Here is a 15,211-nt window from a genome sequence, read left to right as displayed (position 1 = left end):
CCTCACCCCCTTATTAAATAAATTCCATTCAGCGTTTAGTAAATATGTATGGAAAGGGGCTAAACCCAGATTAGCCCGGAAGATTCTATCACTATCAAAACGGGAGAGGGGGTGGCATATCCAGACCTACACAATTACCAAATTGCGAGTCTTCTCTCTCAAATTGGAGAGTGGTTTGTGACAGATGACCCTAAAATATGGCTAACCTTGGAACGGAATTTAATGTCCCCTTTTCCATTAATGGACTGTCTGTGGCTCCCCATAACAGGTGATAATTGCCCACCGGTACCAGTCTCACCTAGAGGTGGTAAAGTCAACCTCAGGAATCTCCTGACCTTGTAAGCTGTCACTACCGACCATTGCCTCCCAGATACCAAATCTCTCTTTCACCTCGTGGTGAGGTGAAAGAGAGATTTGGTGAAAGAGGGTTTCATCACTCGCAGAGGCTACATCCTCGGGAGCTTTGTTAACTTACGCTCAACTACAAGCCCAATTCTCCTTCTCCCATAGGGACTTCAAGTTCCTTCAACTTAGGCATTGGCTATTTGATAAACCCCAACTCCTCATAAGGTCCCCACTCTTCCTTTGTACATTCAGAAAAAAATTGACATGTGCGAATAGTAGAGGGGGTATCACCTGGTGGTACAATCTACTGTTAGAACCGGCAGGCTTTGTAAAATGTCCTTCTTTATTGAAATGGGAACAGGATTTGGCCGAATCAATTTGTGAAGTGCGCTTCTTCCTCAACCTCCAATCCATTAATCAAATGGCTTGGCTGGTCTGAGTACTGGACCACTAGAACATAGTCCATACTCAAATGTTACAGAAATGGCCTCTGATCTCATTCCATAGCTTAGCCTCTCTACGCCACTCCTTGCCTTCTAAAGTAAAATATATAGAGATATAGAGATATATATATGTATCAATGTGTGTTCTTCCTTTATTTGTGCCTCCCATTATTTTATTTTTCTTTCTGTACCCTATTTGTTCAGTATCGCAAAAAAACAATAAAAAAAACTAATGTATAAAAAAAGCCCACTAAAAATAAAAAAGTGCATTTGGCGATTTAGTGGAGTTTAATATAATGGCTATGGTAATAAGTGTTGACATTGTCTAGGTCAACACCAAATGGTCAACATGCACAAGTTAACAGAAGTTCGACACAAGCAAAGTGGTTGACATAGAAATGTTCAAAACATGAAAAAGGTTGACATTAATTTTTTATGTTTTTTAGCGTCAATTTGTAGATTAATCGTGTGGTCTCCAAATTATTGCACCACTTTGCTTGCTCTGCTTCCAGCTTTAACATTAATAAATCGGAGTCAATGTGGAGTGTAAATTAATAAAAAGTAAAAAAAAATAAAAATAATCCCTTGTGCAGACAACATGGTGTCGGCCTACTCTTAACCTTATCAGCCAAATACAATAATAAATTTGGTTTTTGTAGGTGTATTTGATGTCACTTTATAATTAGACTGAAACAGGGAGAGAGATTTTATTTTACTTTAATACAACAGCATGTGTTAATACACTATAATATAATCTAAGATGACACCCAAATCTTGTAGAACATGCACAAGCATGACATAATGCGGTAGAATCATTGGGTACTCAGCCAAACCCATGGGTGGCTCCTGCATCAGAGAACTAGAAAATTTCTTGGTATATGCAATCCAGAAAGTGAAAATGGTAAACCAGAGGCGGAACAAGCGAGCTGTGGGCCCAGGTGCAAAAATATGGTTTGGGCCCCCCAAACACACACAAAAACCGCACTGTCTTTTTGTTTTGTTTACTTCAAATTTAAAGCCCATTACACATTATGTCACACACTGTAATGCTCATTACACATTATGCTGCACACTGTAATTCCCATTACACATTAGGCCACACATGTAAGGCCCATTAAACATTAGGCCACACACCGTAATGCCCATTACACATTGGCCCTTACTTTGGTTGACTCGCTCGGATGTGAATTTACATCCTTGCAAGTCACTCTAACACCGCCTTGCGAATGGTTAGCCGGCGTAATGCAAAAGACACATTATACCACACACCATAATGCCCACGACATATTATGCCTCACACCGTAATGCCCATTACACATTATGCTGCACACCGTATTGCCCATTACATATTATGCTGCACACCGTATTGCCCATTACACATTATGCTGCACACCGTATTGCCCATTACATATTATGCTGCACACCGTAATGCCCATTACATATTATGCTGCACACCGTAATGCCCATTACATATTATGCTGCACACCATAATGCCCATTTCACATTATGCTGCACACCGTTATGCCCATTACATATTAGGCTGCACAACGTTATGCCCATTACATATTATGCTGCACACGTAATGCCCATTACACATTATGCTGCACACCGTATTGCCCATTACATATTATGCTGCACACCGTATTGCCCATTACATATTATGCCGACACACCGTAATGCCCATTACATATTATGCCGGCACACCGTATTGCCCATGACATGTTATACCGCACACCTTAATGCCCATTATACATTATGCTGCACCCCGTAATGCCTATGTTAAAATGTTTCTGCAGCTGGCAGCCCCTCTTTTAAAAATATATACATACTGTGTATACGTAGAGTGTACATTATTAATACGTGTCATTTCATTTACTTACTTTAGAAAACGTTCCCCTAGCTCTGGGCTGCCCCTCTGTCCATCCCTAAACTTTTGTCTATATGGGACGGGAGGAGGATGTGTTGGCTCAATTCCTAGAGTCAGACTGACTCCGCAAAGGCCCATGGGAGGAGGAGCTGCTGCGGCTGGGCATGCGCATCAGCCCTCCTCCCGGCCAGCGGCCATTTTACTTAGGGGCAGACAAATAGCCCTACAGTCTGGTGCCGCTGCCGCATCCAAACTATCTTTAGCAATCACCCGATACGGCACTACCGCCGGCGGGTGAATCAGTGGCAGCAGCGCCGCACATTAAAAAAAACAAAACAGGAATTTCGGCATGCCGGGCGGGCAGCGGCACCGAGTCCCCTCAACCTCTTGGGCCCCGGTGCACTGCACCGCCTGCACCGGCGGTAGTTCCGCCTCTGTGGTAAACAAAATAGTTCCAAGGCGCAAAAGCTAGAATCCTGCTGCCTCACAAAGGAAAATGAGGATCACCAAAATCCTCTTGTGGTCAATATGCTGAAAAGAACCAAAGTGAAATAGGCGCCATTTCAAGTGGACAAACATCCTGAGCCTATTTCACTTTGGTTCCTTTCAGCATATGCAATCCAGAAAACTGGATTCCTCCATGTAATTTTTGTTGCAATTTATTATAAATTTAGATTTTCTTTTCTGTGCAGGGTAAATACTAGCTGTTTTTGTATGTAGCCTACAGACAGCTAGACAGCTTTATTATAACACCGCAATTTACATTTCAGTTTGGACACGCCTCTCCCACAGCTACATCTTTACAGGTTATATCTTTATAGGTTAATCTACAGGTTATATCTGCACCACCTACAAATAAACATGGTTTTGCCCAGGTGCACTGTTTGCTTTTATTTTTGCTTTACTTTAAAATTAGATAGCAGGCCATTGATTGATTGGATTGATTCTGGGAAGGAAAATAAGCCAGATCATAGATTCATTGTCAGTTCCACTCCAGATACATGAAAATAGGGTACTTGTGTAGTTTCACGGCGCCAGCATGGCGCCGTGCTACTTCCGGGAGTACGCTCGCCACGAAATATGTCCAAAAAAGTAACTTAACTCCATGCCAACATGGATAGTTCATACCTCCACTATCCATGTTGGCATGGAGTTGATTTTAAAGCGTAGCGAGCCACCGAGGCCGCAGCGTGGACGAGCCCCGCAAGGGGACTCAGAAGCACGGCGCCATGAAACTACACAAGTACCGTAAATAGTTGAATCTCTATTATTCATAAACATGTATGAATATGGATATTCCATTGCTCTTTACAATGGAGAAATAAAACTAATACCTCTTTTATACCGACAAGCCGGGTTGAACCAGGGATTTTAGACCCGACCCATTTCACACTCACCCTTTGACACTACATAAAGGTCAGGAAGGTGGAGCATACGCTTTTCCATTGCAGTAAATGGGTTGGGTCACTTGTTTACACTGCCCACCTACCTGGGTCCTCCCCGTATTCCACCCTGGTCAGGACCTGGGTAGGTTTCCCTGGAAAATGGACACATGCTTTTTCAGTGCCCCGTTTACATAGACGTTGACCCAGATCCATGAGGCACAAACCCGGGTTTTTGCGGTGGTGTATAAGGGGTATTCATAAGATGGTTATGCTGTACCTAAGAATTTAGGTTTCCAGGACCTGAGATCAGAACATTTATTCTATGTAGCCAGGCAGACGTGGAAGCAACTGGGTCCAGGTAGATTTTCACCCAATAAGAATTTATAGGCTTTTATAAAGGTTTTAAATGTAAAGCCAGGTATACACAGGACGATATGGCAGCCGACATATTACCAAAGTACAAATCAGAGTGATCTAATGAAGCATGGAACGATTGCCGGTTTTGTCCTTCATAGGAATGCACCATGTCGCTAGTGTTATTGCCAGGTTGGCCGTGCAGCAGGGCCGACTGGGCAATGTCGCTAGTGACCGCGGACACCCGCATATAAACTTATGTATTTGCTCAATATAGGTCATTCAGCCAGAAACTACAATGGGCCAATACAGTCTTCGTGTGGATTCGCTTAAGTGTAATGGACCAATAAAGTGCAACTTTCCTGTTATTGCCTTGTTTTCCTTGTTTATTTAGAGATTATCTACATATAAAAAGATCTATATAAAGAAGAATCATTGAGTGAAAAGCTGCTAAAAGATAATCATTTGCATCTAGAACCATTTTCACTCTGCTACAGACAGTAAATCGAAGGAGGAAAGCATTCAATCAGTGTATGATTTTATTACCACCAATGGACAGTTAAAAAAAAAAAACAATTCTATTCTTAAAATTTCACTTTACCAGTGATGTGATTTTATAAGTATGTGGATTCTTGTATGCAACACTTTTGATCCTTTTTTGTGTTCATTTTTATATACAGAACATTTTTTGGAGGAAGGGGGGGGGGGGGGGATTCTTGCCTTTTATAAATACAAAATGCTACAATATGTAATGTAATATTGTCTTTAGTACAAATGGAGAACTACATAAGTATTCAGCCCAATTTCTAAAATGTACCTAAGTAATCCCTGGAACAAAGGTTTCCCTTCAGGACACCACATTTTGAGTGACTTTATTTTTTGGATTCTTTAATTAATACTGTCTTTTATAAAGTTTTATCCATCATCTCTGGCCTTAATATTACTTACTTGCGTTGTGGCTGCGGAACAACTCTTTGTCATGAGAATCACTCAGTTAGTTTATGAAGCTAGCTAGTTATCTTTAGCTAAATAGCTATATTTTATAATATGCAGAGTTTCAGCTTCATTTTATGTTGCAGTAGACTAGTAAGGTTTGATACAAAATTCCGGCAGTCAGAATCCCGGCGTTCAAAATCCCGACAGGGGGGTACGGGACGTGGATCCCCCCCCCTCCCACCCTTGCGGGCTCGCTACGCTCGGCACACTAATTTATTCTCCCTCTATGGGTGTCGTGGACACCCATAGAGGGAGAAAGTGTCTGGATTTCGGCGGTTGGAATTCCGGCGTCGGGATTTTAAATGCCAGGATTGTAACTGCATCCCGACTAGTACTGTGCTACTTACTTGTATCAGGCAGGTTGTATTTTTCTTTAATTATTTAAAATTAAAATATTTAATAAAAAAAAAAAAAAAGTCAATTGTACTCTTGAATTGATATTTGCAGAAAATAAAAATTTTAGGAAAGTGACAGACTAAAAAAAAAAAAAAAAAAAAAAAGGAATCGCTGACCAAATTAACACTGCCACGAAGACTATGCAAGTCTCCGAATGCACCCGGAGAGAAGCCCTGCACACGCGAATATGCGCACTGCTTTAACATCCATTCCCGTGCGAACATGCTGGGGGACCGAGCAGACTAGAATCAGGCCCCTAGTTCAAAAGGAATGCGATGTGCTAAAGCACTGTGTGTTTTGAACTAGATGAGATTCAATCTAGCTCAAAAAGTACGGGCAGCACATAGTTTATCTCTTTGCACCCGTACATCCGTGTATGGGCAGCATAATGCTGCCTGTGCAGTAATGAAGACGATAGCATGCTGTCTGAATAGCAGTCACTGCAATGTCATCTATATTTTAGAACGGTCACTCTGTGAGATATATAGCATTAGGAATATCACTATGTAACACGTGGTGGTTGTGTAAGGGGCTCAGGTGGTGCTTTTTGGTTATGGACCAATTTTCTTTTTATTACTAAAACGTCCTTTTAGGGTATGAGCCATTATCTAAAGAAGGAAGAATTAGATGTATGCTCCCGAACAGTATCGTCAGGTATTCTACAATGAATCAAAACTTTCTTTCAGCAACATGACAGGCTGTTACGGATCTGTCTTTGCCGTCTAAAGATCCATACACACTGGATGTTTTTTTGCCCAGCGTGTATGGTGCCTGATAAAGCGGGGTGTTTGAGAAAAAAAAGCCCTGCTGTGCTGTAAAACAGTGCCTACAAAACTGAGCATTTTCCACCTGTTTTGGCGATTTTCCCGGGGGTGGACGACTTTCTATAGCAGGACACTAAGGAAAGCTGTCCACTCCGCCGCTCAACTGCTGATAATACCAGCAGATGAGCTTCCGGGCAAGCGATGATGCATCAGCGCTCGTCACTGCAGCATACACACAGGGTGACTGAGCACAAAGCAGCTCAGTTTACTAGTCACTAAAACAGGCAAAAACCACTCAAAGTGTACGCACTGGGTGATTTCAGCCCAGCGATTTTCCACCATCATAGTTATCCATACACAATGGGAAAAAACGCCCATTGAGTATGGACCTTAACACTGTTCACTATCCCAAAGTTACTGTCTCCCATGAAGAGTACGGCTGGTGTGAGCATAGCACCTATTGATGCAAGAAATTAAACAGATATTTTATGCTGCACTATAAAAATCAATCACATCAATTACAGCTGTAGTGATGCTTACAATATACATACCCACAGCCAACCACACATTAGGGTAAATTTCAAGAGATGCAAATTGGCCTATCAGTATAGCTTTCTGCTTTAGGTACTGAAATATTTAGAAACCTAGAATTTGACGGCATATTAGAACCACTTGGCCCATCTAGTCTGCCCCTTTTTTAAACAGGTTACACCTCAAACCATATTTGATCCTTCTTTTTTTGTAAGGATATCAATATGCCTATCCCAAGCATGTTTAAATTGTACTACTGTATTTGCCTCTACCACCTCTGATGGGAGGCTATTCCACTTATCTACTACTCTTTCTGTGAAGTAATTCTTCCTCAGATTTCACGTAAATCTTCCTCCCAAATTTGTTAAAATAGTGAAGAGAATCTGCAGAGTCTCTTATGTTCTAGCAGGATAAAATGTACGGAAAGCCAGGTGGAATGAGTTATGATTTAAATACTTGGCCCGGGCCATAATCCTAGCATACATTTTTTCTTTTTAAAGGCTTATTGTATATGCCCTCTAATCTCTTCCGCCTGTGTCATTGACATGCCAGCTGAAGCAGTAATCTAGTGGGGAGGGATGGGGCAGACTGAGGTGTCATATGAAAAGTCCAATTTAGTAATATATTTATATTCTATATACAAGTTATATGTAAACCAAGGAACTTCTTTTTCAGTCATAGTAATTTACAAATAAATCTAATGAAAACTATTAACAGAAAACATTAAATTAATAAAAGATCTTTAACAAGAATTGAGCTGGAATATTGGCACAATTCATGAAATTCACCTGATCTGCTTTATGTTATTTATGTTTTGCAGCAGATTTGGTAAATGTGCACATTTTTTAAAGCCATATGTGCGGTGAATGGATGCCGCACATAGACATCACATTCACCTCCTCCCCGGCACTGATGCGGTCTGCAAAGTAGAGCAAAAAGAAGCTGAGGCTACATGTGCCCTCTCCCAACCTCCAGACTGACAACAGGACACTGCAGTCTGGAGGTATGGGCTCACCCAATGATGTAAGTGGGTCCCGGGTCACATGACCATGGTTACCCGTTTATACTGTCACCAGTGTTCAACCCGCAACATTTCCTGAGTTTCGATTGCCGGGTCTTTGGACCTAGGTTATTGTTATGGAGGCCATTTACACCAAGTTTGGTGTAAAAAAAAAAGGGGGTAAAAGTAGCATCTCATCAATCTCTCCACAATCAGTAAGAATAAGCAATGCCAGCCACAGTACAATATTTAGGTGTGTAATATATTTAGATCACAATAAAATAAATAAAAACAAACACACCCTATCTTGCATACTTGATGCTGGTAAGAGAAGTTGTATAAATGCATTCTTCCACAACATTTTGTACTATAGAAAGGAAAATAAAAAAAAAAAAAACTTACACTGTGGGTTGAATTTTGGTGAACTCGACCGGCTCCTCTTTCTTTTTGCGGAAGAAGAACCAGTAAGTCAGCAGGCCAACAATGAGAGAGAAAAGGAACATATCTGCCATACCAAACATGGGTTCTTCAGCAGAGCCGCTCCCATCCTCGGAGTTGCAGGTGTCTTTATTTACGCAGGAGTCGCCCATTTTTTTCTCAGACACTATAAAGCACAAAAGAGAGAAGCACAATATTTGAATATACAGTAGTAAAAGCTGGTTGTATATAAATATATTAAAACTCTGGGGACTGTTGTGACATTCATCTCATGGGCTGTTCACATATAACATTGGAAGACATTCCTGGGGTATGAGGAAAGACTTGTACAGATGTGTTTTCATGCCAAAATGCCCCCCCTCGGCATGCCATGCTGTGTAAGAGTATTCTAGTTTTTGGGTTCTTTTTTGCTGTAGTTGCAAAGAAATGTGTTTAGGGTGCACGAGGGAGACTGCTTATTAAGAGGATGTGCTACAAGGTTACAGCCAGCACAAGGTCTGTTCTGTCTCCTATACAGAATAAGTCACACAGAATATACAAGTGTAACATAACCTATCAAATAAATCAGCAGTGTCTCCTCATGTGTCCTAGTCACACTATGTGCGACTAAAGGTGCCCATACACCTGTCCGATTTGGGCTGATTTCACCTGATTCCAATGGATTGAGCTGAGAAATCAGCCTAAATTGGAGGAGTTTGACGTCCCAGTCAGATCTGATGCGCAGTCCTGTGCACATCGGACCTGCTTGCCAGATGACCTCCTACTCGGGCCCCCTCCTGGTTGAGGGAGACAGATATGCAACCGATACATTGCATATGAAAGGCAGCATGCAATGTATTTCATGTGATCCTGCCGCCCGGGAAGGTCTGGGACGGCCTATACACTGTTGCAATACATCACAGTAGTGTATGGGCACCTTTAAAAGCATTTTCACCCCAAAAAAAAACTAATTTCCATGACAAGGTTTCCAGGTATGATATATTGTTGTACATAAATGTCCAAGACTTAATGCATGACTTGGGGTAACAGACAATACTGTGCCACATTCTGCTCTTCTACTTCTGTCAAATGTATCAGTAATCAATAAAGAGAAAGGTCCTTACAAGTATAACCTTAGATCTAAGAGAAAACGATATGTCAAACCCAGTTCTTGTGTTGTGGAAAAAAAAAAAAGTTCCCATCATTTAGTGTCAGACAGTAAAAACATGAAGAATGCAAGTAGTGCTTAAGTTCAAGGTAAGCCCTTCATTTAGTCGTGGGGCTAAGGTCGCAGCGAGAACCAATTGCACTCTGGGAACTACTGTATGTGGCATTGTTGAACTCTTCATTTTCCACAAATAAAAATATTCTTTAAAAATCCACATAGGAGGTGAAAATTTTTAAAAAGAGAGATTACAAAGTATGAAAATAATACTTAACTGTTGGTAAAAAGGTTAATTAACATGTAAACACATTTGTATACAAATGATTTATTCAGATTTTAAAAAATTACACATCATCCATGCTAACTATGTAAATACAGATTTAATTTTTTTGCACATATTTTGTGAAATCCATGACAAATTATTAAAAACCAAATTTACATAAACACTTATTTATGCACTTTCCCCAAAAAACTACTGAATCATGCTCAGTTTCAAAATAAAAATAAGGAAGGAAACCACATGACCACACAAAGCCAACATGGTTTTCTGTCTGACAAGGCAATAATCTGGTATGTCACTGACTGATGCAGGATTTCAGTAGGCAACCATTACTCAGCACAATGAGAGTCATGGAAATGCTCAAATGACAAGCAGACCAATCCCTGTAACACAGGAAAAGGCAATGATGGTTCTAGGGCCTCTAGTGGCCCACAGCTGGTTCTATCTCTGTGTCCAACTGGCCTGGTTATCAGCTTTACACCCCATCATAATGAACTTTTGGATTGGTTTGTCGCAACCTGTAACACTTTCTTTCTGCTGTCTCTCGACACGGACTCCATATAAGTGTACCGATGCACTCGCCATGCCTGGGCATGGTGCCTCACTGTACTGAGTAGACTATTATATTCTCCCTCTATGACCACTGGGTTGGTAAAGGATAAAAGAAAAAAAAAACACACATGAAAAAAAAAAAAAAAAACCTCACGTCATGGTTGACCTAGACACTGTGGACCCAATGACCGCATACCATTCAGCATGGATTGTATTAGTATGCTCGCTGACAGTTACAAACTTAATTCTTATCAATGCAAATGCAGTAGGCGGTGTATACAGGTCTCCTTGCTGCAGTCGCAGTCTGGGATCAAACATCACCATTGGCATCTGCAACGGAAAATTAAGTAAACCTCAGATTACTCAAGCTAGCTGTCGAAGGGTGTTTTGCGAGACCAAGGAAGATTGTCTCACACCTCCTGTAAAACTGTGTCAACGACGGCCATCCCATTCCTCCCCACAAATGCCAGAGGCATTTGCAATATGCAATGTAATTGCAGGACCCATTCCGCACATGCACAGACTGGGTCCTTTGCATGCGCAGTTTCCCCATAATCTGGAAACCGCACAAGGGCATTGCTTGTGCGACTTAAGTTGAAAGAGGGCCATAAAGCCAACAAACCATGTTGATGGTAATGCGGTTTTGCTCTTGCTACTAATAAATCAACCATTTACTTACTGCTGTGATGTTCCACATGGTGTACATTTATTTTTGAATTACTGGGGAGAATTTAAAGGTTTCCTTCTATGGCCACAGCTAGATGGTCCCCAAAAATGCAAATCAATTCTTGCTTCATCGGGGACAGCTGATCCACATTTCAGGTTGCACAGAACACTTTGGCTGGGTTTACCAAATTTAAGCAGCTTATCTGGGTACAACCAGAAAAACAAACAAACTGATGAATCGTCCCCATTTTTACTGATGCCTGCCATAAGAGGAAAGAACAGTTATACTGTTCATGCTAAGCCGTTTTAAAATCAGGTGGGGCACAGAACCTGCTAAAAGGGCAAAAACCTACCATGCCCTTCTAAAACAGCCTGCCTGCCCACCCATCCCCATTATTGCGAATCGCTGCCATAGATGCCCAGCACTGGCACCTTTGGCCTGGCCTCCCCATGCTGCCTGCCTACCCCAGCTCCTTGTCATCCCCTGATCCTAGAAGGATCACCAAGTTAAAAAATCTGAAATTTTTGGAGCACATGTATAAAAGGCTTACTGATGATTACTTTAATTAATTACTTTAACCTAACTGTCACCAATAACTCATTTAAACTTGTGACAAGGGGCCCAATTCAGACCACATTGCGGGGCTGCTTGTGTGAGCCATATGTGCGAACAAAGCCAGCAATGGATCGTCATCATTGGCCGTTTGCAACTTGATTGACAGCCGGTGGCCATTCAGCACTGGTCCCAAACTCATACATCCTTCGCAGCGCTGAGTAAAGCTGGATACACACCTATACAATAGTCTTGCTATTCTGTTGACCTCAGAAGAATGGCTGTTTCACTGTGTAGGTGTGTACGCTGTCCCGATTTATGGGCTACAAATCGATAAATGGCTAAAAGCACTCTGCAAAGTTCAGCCTCAGTTGGGCAACTCATGTGCAGTTTAATACTCATCCGACTGGACAGGTGCATATCGGAACAAAAGTGCAGTGTATATGCACATTTGATTGATATGCTGGCCTTTCTTGCAATAATACACCATAAGCAGGAATGCCCGTGTGGTAACCAGAATCGGGAGAGTGTACAATCGTACAAATCATGTTCTTGCCAGAGAACATTGGCCCTGACAGAACGCTCAGCACACAGCACTGACACATTGCTGTGTGTTAAGCAATCTTGCTGAGCAACCAAGCATTGCTCAGAACATTATGCAAATATCCCTTTGTGCAGGCCCCAAGGGGCTTTAGATTGATGAAAATATGATGTATTATCGTTACACTCTAAGCAGGTCAGCAGGGAGTTACCCATATATGAGTTACCCATATATGAGTAAGTAAAACAAGGCATTGGTTCCCCCAGCTCACTAAATGGTATTAGTAACCAATCTTGAACACTACATGATAATAGAATTCAGAGATATTGGTTACATATACCTGTGCAGGTGTATGACATGCCCCCAAGCCACTTGCATGCACCTGAGTGGTATTATTGAACTAATTGAGCATCTACCACTATCCAGTTACCCATATATTCAAGGATTGTTATTTCTTTGCAATGATCAAAGTTGTGCTACCTTTGTCCCCGATTTTAAAAGTTTATATAAACCGAAGTAAACTCTTCCCTTCATAAAGCCAAAAAGGGAGGGACTAAAAATTGCTCAATTTAGGTCAGTTTGGCACACCCAAGTAATGGATTTTTCAAGCATGAAGATTTCCATGACAATTTTATTTGGCAGGTTAATTTCAGTCACCTTTATCATGTTGGACCAAGGTGACTAACTACTATGTCATCTACTAAAAGAGACAACGCAACAACATGTTCGAACTTTCAACCAACAAAGTAATGGCATTAAAAAAAAAAAAGTAATAACCGATTCACCCCCCCACAAAAAAAAAAAAAAAAAAAACCCACCCCACACACCTCTCAGTCTCTAATTCATATATCACTTTGAAGTTTTGACCATTAGGGGGGTATTCAATCTCATTTTATTCACCTCGTGCAGTCGACTTTATTATGGTTACGTTTTTTCCCTGCAAGCCGTGATCTCGCCAATTCAAAGTGTCAATCCTCGAAGTCTCCTCCTGTCGATGTTTGGAACGCCCATAACTCGCAACATTGTATAAACTCGCCTTCGCGCCATGTCCGCACCTATAAAAAGGCTTGTAACTCGTGTTCCCTTGCCTATTCCTGTTATGACTGGCTATTGGTTAGATGCAGAGTGTTGTTCCTGTGGGATTTTGTCACTTTTGTTCACGCGCATCGTGCAAAATCCAGCTTCTTTGACAGCTCTAACTTTGCAGGTAATTAATATATATTTTTAATTTGGTTTTGGTCGGTGATAATGCGGTTAGCGTCGAGCCATGAACTCTGTACATCGTCGTGTTCAGATGCAAGGTAATGATTTTTTCTTGTTATTAACATGTCTTGTGTGGCATTTTTGACTGAGCGCAGCTGTGCTGTGGGCTGCAGACGCAGAATACTTGCTGGTCTCCTGCTCCAAGGCTCTGGGCATCCGTGTTGCACAAACCCAGCAGCTCCAGCCGATTCACCCGGGTACATACAGTCAACAATTGTAATCGACCCATTCAGCAGATTTATAGAAGGAGTAGTATATAAGTATAGAGAATTCACTAATCATATAAAAAAACAAGCAGAACAAACACATGTACTTCAACATGCAAACACAGCCGTTCTCATAACGATAACAGCATTTGATACATGTGCTGTGTATAGTGGAGGAACAGTACACACCTTCTATAAACAAAAAATAATGCCATACAATATTCTCCATGAAAAGTGTGCTTCTGCACAATATTTGTTGGGTGAAAATATGCACGCAGCATTTGCAAAACACATGCTGACAACACCGCTGCTGTTATGTCCTTCGCAAAACAAGTTATAATAATGCTAGTAGCAAAATATGTATGAGGAGTAACAGATGGAAACCTCAAACTATTTCACAATAAAATACAAACATCACGCCTCAAAATGGAGGCGAGCAAAACACCCAGAATAATTGCCTAAAGTGTGTCGAGAAATACATCCATACATGAACATTGAATAGGGTGCGTGTCAAATCGATTAAAAAAAGGGTCCAAAGAGCTCGGCTACTCGAGATCACAATCTCAAAAGGCGAGCAAAACGAAATGAGAAAAAAAAAAACCCTAGCGCGGAAAAAAAAACAAAGGATTGAATATCCGAGATGCAAAAAAAAACAAAATTCTCAGGTGAACTCCATGAAATGCTCGACAGCGACCGAGCTCGACAGACATTGAATACCCCCCTAGTCATTGAAAACATGGAGATTCCAGAATTTTTTTTATCAATCTGGTCTGAGTCATTATACATTCTTTTACGCCACACTATTTTTTGGGTGCAAAAGAGAAAGTGGGTTCAATAAGCATCATCAACCTACAGCAGAAAAATAATGTCGCTTTTCTGTTTAAATTGACCGAGATAGGTTTGTTTTTCTTTGCACATGCACCTCACATAAAAATGAAGCATCAGGAGTGGCATTTCCAATTTTTCTAATATTTGTCCCCTATTATCGAAAACTATGAAGCTTAGAGAAGAAATATTTTCCATGGGTTAATAGCTATGTGGTAGAATCAAACGTACAAACTATCATGAAAATCTGAGCTGGTGGGTGTCATGCCTGGTTAAACTGACTCACTTTGGAAACAGAATTAAATAATCTTTTAAAAGGTATAATCATTTTCCCTTGTGCCTTTACACACACAGTAGATATTATGCAATTCTAGGTGTAGTTGGCACAACATGTAATTGTAACCTTACAAAGCATTCTGCCACTCAAGTACAAACCAACGCACCAGGGGCGGATTGGGGCACCGGAATACCGGGCCAATTTCCGGTAGCCCGGACCCATCCCCCTCTGTCTAATTAATTTGCAGTGCATGGTGGGCCTGCCCAAAATACCTACAGGCGCGGTTGACACTTCCACCAGCGGACCTCTTAAGCCGCACAGAATGTCAGCGCTAACTGAAACACCACAGAGCATCAGTATGTGGCTGAGAAAGGCCACCTCCCCC

The 15,211-nt window shown here is 41.3% G+C and overlaps 1 protein-coding gene across 1 annotated transcript in view; it reads right to left on the bottom strand.

Moving 5' to 3' along the window:
• Positions 1-15,211, bottom strand: part of POR (cytochrome p450 oxidoreductase) — a 77,485-nt gene that overhangs the window by 38,754 nt on the left and 23,520 nt on the right. The window contains exon 3 of the mRNA XM_083173919.1: positions 8,484-8,685. Within this exon, the coding sequence (XP_083030045.1) occupies positions 8,484-8,671 (188 nt within the window). The 5' untranslated portion in view covers positions 8,672-8,685. The remainder of the gene's footprint in view (positions 1-8,483; positions 8,686-15,211) is intronic.

This window comes from Crinia signifera, chromosome 2 (assembly GCF_055691185.1).
Source record: "Crinia signifera chromosome 2, ASM5569118v1, whole genome shotgun sequence".
In the NCBI taxonomy this organism is placed as follows: Eukaryota; Metazoa; Chordata; class Amphibia; order Anura; family Myobatrachidae; genus Crinia; species Crinia signifera.
This window is presented reverse-complemented; position numbering and strand designations above follow the sequence as displayed.